This window comes from Condylura cristata, unplaced genomic scaffold, assembly GCF_000260355.1.
Source record: "Condylura cristata isolate star-nosed mole 26May11 unplaced genomic scaffold, ConCri1.0 scaffold00025, whole genome shotgun sequence".
In the NCBI taxonomy this organism is placed as follows: Eukaryota; Metazoa; Chordata; class Mammalia; order Eulipotyphla; family Talpidae; genus Condylura; species Condylura cristata.
Window position 1 is genome coordinate 6,371,791 of NW_004567126.1, and position 6,659 is coordinate 6,378,449.

At 50.4% G+C, this 6,659-nt stretch overlaps 1 protein-coding gene across 1 annotated transcript in view; it reads left to right on the forward strand.

Moving 5' to 3' along the window:
- Positions 1-2,146: 2,146 nt before the first annotated feature.
- Positions 2,147-6,659, forward strand: part of ACAT1 (acetyl-CoA acetyltransferase 1) — a 23,411-nt gene continuing 18,898 nt past the window's right edge. The window contains exon 1 of the mRNA XM_004689076.2: positions 2,147-2,322. Within this exon, the coding sequence (XP_004689133.1) occupies positions 2,251-2,322 (72 nt within the window). The 5' untranslated portion in view covers positions 2,147-2,250. The remainder of the gene's footprint in view (positions 2,323-6,659) is intronic.

Here is a 6,659-nt window from a genome sequence, read left to right on the forward strand (position 1 = left end):
CCGCTTTAGCACAAATGAATCTTCTCACTGCCCCTGCACTTCTGGCCTGTACCTCTGTTTGGTACACATAAATAAATAAATCTTTAAAACAAATAGCTCCTCAAACTTGCTCAGAAAGCAGTCCTGTCCAACACAGCGGCACTATTTCTTGGCGTGCCTCTGAGGAATGTCCACTGAAAGGTGACCCCTGCATTTCAGAGGCAAGTCTCCCTGGCAGTGTCACTAGTGAGGTGGTCAGCACAGCCCTGGCACCACACGGCCAGCTTTCAATTACAGTGCTGCCACTGTGGCTCTGTGACCTTGGACAAAGCCGGGAGTGTCTGAAGCTGCGTTCTATGTCTGCACAATATGCACAGTAACGCTCCTTGATTCACTGGGTTTAGGGGGGATTAAATAAGCAGGAAACTCCCCCATACTAAGAATTACATGAAAACGACTCATTTGTGTTCACCTCTCACAAGTGATCGTCTCTGTGTATTAGGTCCAGAGACCAGCTGTTTAATGTTCTGATTTATTTCTATAAAAAATTCAACCTTTTTAGTTAAAGATTTACCATATGATTGTATGTTGTACACGCCACAAACACACAGCTTAAGCTATAATGAGCTACTTTCAATAGGCTGGAAAAGGCTTGTGCTTGGCCTAGAGTAGGGTCAGAATAGAGGAGGCTGAGCTTGACCTTCAAGGGACCGAGGTAGGACATGGTGAACTGTGGAAACAGGATCTGGTGGCTGAAGCAATATACTTCCATTGAGGGGCCAATCTGGGGTGATGGGGAAATTAAAGGGAAGGGAGTCATACTCACCTATTATGCAAAACTTACCGCAAACACAGTAGTTTAAAATAACAGTAGTCATTTATTTTCTCACTGTTTCTGTGGCTCAAGACTTCAGGCAGGGCACAGGCCAGATGTTACTGTCTGATACCTGCAGTCTTAGCTGGAAGGCTTGACAGCCAGGAGTGGATCCCAAGAGACCCATCCATTTCCTCTGCCTCCCCTGCTTCCAAGCAGTTCGTATTTTTTTCCAAATCCAGGGGAGAAACACAGACCTCAGTTACACTGGGAAGAGCGAGGGTCAGTCATATTAAAAGAAGAGCTTGTGGGTGGGAAATTTATAGGTGGCCATCTTGGGAAAAATGCAATTTCTCAGAGCTGCCAACAGTAATGAATGATAGGTGTAATAGAGCATGAGGTGGGCCTTTTTCTTTAGGAGAGGCATGCATTTGGAGTCAGCTGTCTTCAAGCGTTTGTGTGTTGTCATTTCTGTTATTTTCTAGAACAATCTACACTGGGGAAGACAGAGTTACAAAGTCACAAAGATCAGCTGTCTCCAGCTGAAGATCTCAAGTGAAGCGAAGAGGTCCCAGAGTGTGTGACTACTCAGCCACAGCTACCATTTCTATAGTTCTCAGGGGAAGTGTGCAGGAAAGCACTGCACTATAAGGAATCAGCTCAGACCCCGGTTCTAGCTCATTGTGCTCCATCACGGACAACAAACTAACTTTGTATTTCCGTTACTCATTCTTAAAGTGTGGACAGTAGCACCCATCACATGGACTTTTGTGACAACTTCTATAATCCATATTAATTGTTCAGAACAGTCAGCTACTCACATGTATTCTACTCTTCTTCCTCCTCCTGCTGAAAAAAAAAACTGATTTTTTTTTTTGTCTCACCATAATTAAAAGCTTATTGGAGTGCTTAAAAATATTTTCACCAGGCCCAGTGGGTGTGAGAGAAGCCGGCTCAAGGAAATGAAAGGCTCAGCTTACAAACCTCTGACCTGGAAAGTCAGAAGTGGTGGAAATTGGAATACTCAGCGTGTCAGGTGCTTGCTGGATTCTGTGCCAACGCCTGGAGCCACGTCTATCCGTTTGTCACCCGGCGCCTCGTCAGGGTGCTGGGAGGCCGGGCGCCGGGCCCACCCCGCCGCGCCCCTCCCAGGGCCAATCGCTGCGGGACGAGTTGCCATTGGCGGAGGCGGTGTCAGGTTGGTGCAGGGAGAGCCTGAGGGAGCCAGCGAGAGCGAGAGGAGGGGCGGGGCGAGGGTAAGGAGACGGGGCGGAGCGAGGGTAGGGGCGGGGCGAAGACCGGGAGGCGGGGCGAGGGCAAGGAGGCGGGGCGAGGGTAGGGGCGGAGCTACGGCCCGCAGATAGTGTGGCGCGAGGTCAGGGGCGGTGCGAGGTCAAGAAGGCGCGCGCACGCCGGCCTGTCTCCGCCTTTGAAGTCCTTGCTCGGTGCCTGTAGACATGGCTGTGCTCGCGGTCCTTCTACGCGGCTGCTCCCGCGGACGCCGCCCCCTGCTCCGAAGGCTGCTGCAGGTGATTGGGGCTGGGCCTGGGGCCCGGAGGCCCGCTCCCCGCGAGTGGGAGCTCAGCGGCCCGGCCCCGCATTCCTGCGGGCGCCGATTTTCCCGAGCGCGTTTCTACTCGGCGTCCCTGCCGCGCTGGCCTGTTGCTTCCTGGGGGTGTAAACGGGCGGGGGTTTGGCGGCAGAAGGCCCAGGCTGGGCTCTAGCTGGGCCGGGAGACTGGGGGGTGGGGGAGTGGGTGGGAGCGGGGGAGGGGTGTCTGTGCAGGGTTAGAGCTTTGGGTTCCGGCCCCGAGGTCGGTCACTGGATACCAAGTTTGAAGCGCTTTTGATAAAAAGCCTCCCTTTCCCGGGAAATTTGTCTCGGAAAAGGCGACTCAGATGATTCAGGAAACAAATTGCACTTGATATGAGGCAGGCGGACTGACCGGGGTCTGGTCCGGAGCTGTGTTTGCCCGTAGGCTGTTGGGTTTAGGGGACGCGGGAGCCACAGCCTGGAAGAGAAATATTGCCTGTGCTGCACATCCGGGAGGGGAGCTCACACTGCAGGCTCCTGGTGTCACAAAACCCCAGGACTAGGCCGAGACCTGGCGGGCGGGGCCGGTGGTGCATGGGGAACTGAGCTTTCCAATTTGGTTGAGGATCAATTTTGAAAGCCAGTCATGTAGTAAGGGCTGGGATTTGACCCAAGTCCATGGGACCCGTTAATATTTCAGTTTCTGTCATATCAGAGGTCAGGCAAGATTGAAGTGGGGAGAAAACGATAGTCTGGGCCTGGCAGTAGTTGCTGGAAGGGAGCACCATGATGCAAGAAATTGCAAAACCAAAAGTGGAGTCGGGCTGATGTGGAGTCGGGCTGATGTGGAGTCAGGGTGGAAAGAGGAGAAAAGTTAAAGTCTACAACTCGTTTGAGTACTGCTCTTTAGGTTTCCAGCAGAGACTTAATCAGCACCTTAATTGGCGCTGACTTGGGAAGTGATTGAAGTGTATTGGGTTAACCTGCCACGTTCCTGCCAGCATGGACCAGCTGTTAGGTGGACTAGGTTCTCCACCTGTAAATGAACGCGCAGAACCTCAGTCTGTAATTTAACTAAGAGCTTATAATCAAACACAGCGTTGCTGGTGAGAAAAATGACGCTATAGCTTATGAAGCAATGGTTTGTGGGGTTCATTTCATTGACCTCTAGGAATCAGTTGAATTGGTGGTTACTGGAATTAAGTGGCCATTTACTGTTCCTTGGAAATGTGTATGTAGGCCAATCAGATTTGTAGTATTCCCTGCCATTTTGTGGACCTCACCCATGATGTGGGCCCTGTCCCCTTTGCCTTTAGATACGTACCAGTCTCCCTTCCTGGGCACACGTGGTGCCAGGTGTAATCCCTTTTCTCCATCATCCCTTTTCTGTTTTCTTAAAAAGGTTGATTTATTTATGCACACGGGAACTGGGGTAAAGGCCAAGGTGTGGGGGTGAGTGGATTCACCAGTGTTCGGAGCAGAATAGATAGACTGACCAAAATGCACTGCTGAGGGGAGCAGCGGGAAGGACAGGAGAGGTCTGCTGCACCATGTGGGTCAGCTCCCTGGCCAGGGATTGAACTCACGCTGCAGGGACTGCAGAGCTTCTTAGTGTTGCTCTTTAACCCCATGAGTCATCAGGGAAGCCCCGTTTTATTTTTAATGTTTATTTATGCATACAAAACTGGGGTACAGGCCAAAGGTGCAGGTGAGAGGATTCACCAGGGACAGAGTGGGAGCAGAACAGGCAGATTGTTGAGGTACACTGCTGAGGGGAGCAGCGGGCGGGCCAGGAGAGGTCTGACGCTCAGCTCCAGGGACTGGGATTGAATTCGTGCAGCCAGCTTCATAGTGCTGGGCTTTAACCCTTTGTGCCACCAGGGCCCATTTGGGAGGGCCCCCTGTTTTCTTTTCCAAACCTCTGCTGTTAGGTTTCCTTGTCAGTCAGTTGAAGAATACCAGAATATTGTTCTTTCTTCTGACCTTTATATTGTACTTGACACTACTGTCCATCCTTGCCTTGAAACTCCTGTTAGGGTGAAAAATTTTTCAATTGTTGCTGGGCCTGTTTGCTCTCACATTCAGTTCTCTCTGGCTTCTGTTTTGTTTGCTAGGAGGCTGGCCGTGGCAGGTGTTGCTTTCTTTGTGTCTGTCAGCTGACCTCTGGCTGGTTATAGACACAGGGAAGAGTGGAAGGGAGGACATTGGGTCAGTTTCGCTCTCTGGCTTAGTGGTGTCCTGCCTTTGTCTGCGACTTCTGAAGTCCTTACTTCTGCCAGGTGACTGACGCATGGGCTTTGGTGGCCCTACTTCTTCCCTCTGTCCTAATAGCCTCTGCCATTGCCTCGCTGCTGTGACCTCTGTGCTGTCATCCCCTGCTCTTCTGTCACCATTTGGTTGATTCTCTGCATCCAATTCAGTTTCACATATAACAGTACTTTCCTGTTTCTGTGCAGGTGAATATACTCACTGTTTTCGCTCCCTTCCCCTAGCCCTTCACCTGTGTGATTTTGAACTATGGTCCTGGGGTCTCCCTCTTTTTCAGGCCAGAGAGTCATTAGGAAGTGGTGATAATCAGGCAGGTGGGGATAGTGACTTGATGTGAGAAACGCAAGAGAAGTGGATGGATTTCACGAGACAGCGTGATTGCGAATCTGTCCAACTGACTGAATGGCTGTGAGGGGCTGGGGGAGATGAAATTTAGCATAATTTGGGGGAAGAGGGACAGGTCTGACCGGTAGATATCTAGTAGAGTTTTCACTTAGGAACAGATTAGAGGGTAGAGAGAAAGTGATGAGTGGCTTTGGCATACATTTGGAGTTGTGGGTAGAGGAAGAGGTGGCGCTGGATATAATAAGATTGGGGAGCTCTTGTCCACCCATGAGCTTACCTAGAGCAGGTAGGTGGAGGAAGAGAGAAGACTTAGTCCAGGGCTTATGGGGGACAGTATTATAGGTGGGCATGGCCCTGTGCAGGGCGGTGAAGAACGCGTTGAGGTAGAAACCAGGGCAGCAGTGTGGCCTGGGAGCCACGGTGCTTGCTGAGATTTCACAAAGGACGGGGCACCTGTTTCTTGGGCTGCTGTAAACATAACACTCCAGATGGAGCGGCTCACCCCAACAGAAACATTTCCCAGCGCTTGAAGCTAGACAGCCTCTGGCCCTGTGTCAGCAGGACCCCGCTCCTCTGACGGAGTGAAGGAGTCCTTAGCTGCTCCTCGCCCTGGTGCTTCGCTCTTGATTCGTAGGCATCTGGCTCCCGTCCTCCCTGCGCCTCCCCTCCCCTCCGCAGTCATCTGTGTCTTCATCTCCTCTTTCTGAGGATGTCAGTGACAGTGGGTTGGGGCCCATCCTAATGGCCTCATTTCAACATGACCACATTGGGAAACCGCACACTTACAGAAAAGGTTACATACTAAAATTGCAGGAGTTAGTACTTCTTTTGGGGGACACAGTTCAACCTCTAACAGGGAGTGCCCAACAATGTAAAGCATCAGTATGACAGTGGCACTATAAGATTTTAGCAAAGGAACTGTATAAATACATAAAACAGACAGACAAAAATATAAAAAAAAAAAAATAGCATGACTAGTACTTGGAGAACTTTAGACCCGAGGAAATAAAGATTGGTAGGTAAGGGAGCTCTGCTTTCCTTATATGGACAGCAATACGTATTTGAGTACTGACTGCTAAGCCCTCTGTACTAAGAAGTTGTACATTCTTGTTTATTTTAAAGTATTTATTTATTTATACAGAACAGGCCATAGGTGCAGGAGGTAAGAGGATTCACCAAAGACAGAATGGGGAGCAGAACAGGCAGATGTACTGAAGTATACTGCTGAGGGGAGCAGCAGGGTGGGTCAGGAGAGGTCTGCCGCGCCATGTGGGTCATCTCCCTGGCAGGGGATTGAACTTGAGCTGCAGTGGCTGTGGATATAGCTTCACAGTCCTATGTTTTAGCCAGCTGCACCAGGTAGGGCCCAGAAGTTGCACATTTTTAAACATGAATCATTTTTCCTAAACTATTTCCCTGAGTAGTGGCTTTTTTTTTCTTTTTTAAGATTTATTTATTTATGTAAAACTGGGATACAGACCAGAAGTGCAGGGGTGGTAAGAGGATTCACCAGAGGCAAAGTAGAGTGGGAACAGAACAGGTAGACTGACAAAGTACACTGCTGAGGGGAAGCCTGCGAGACAGGAGGGGTCTGCTACGCCATGTGGGTCACCTACGCCATGTGGGTCACCTCCTTGGCTGGGGATTGAACTTGTGCTGAAATGACTGTGGTTAGCTTTGTAGAGCTGCTCTTTAAGCTGCTGCACCACCAAGGAGGGCC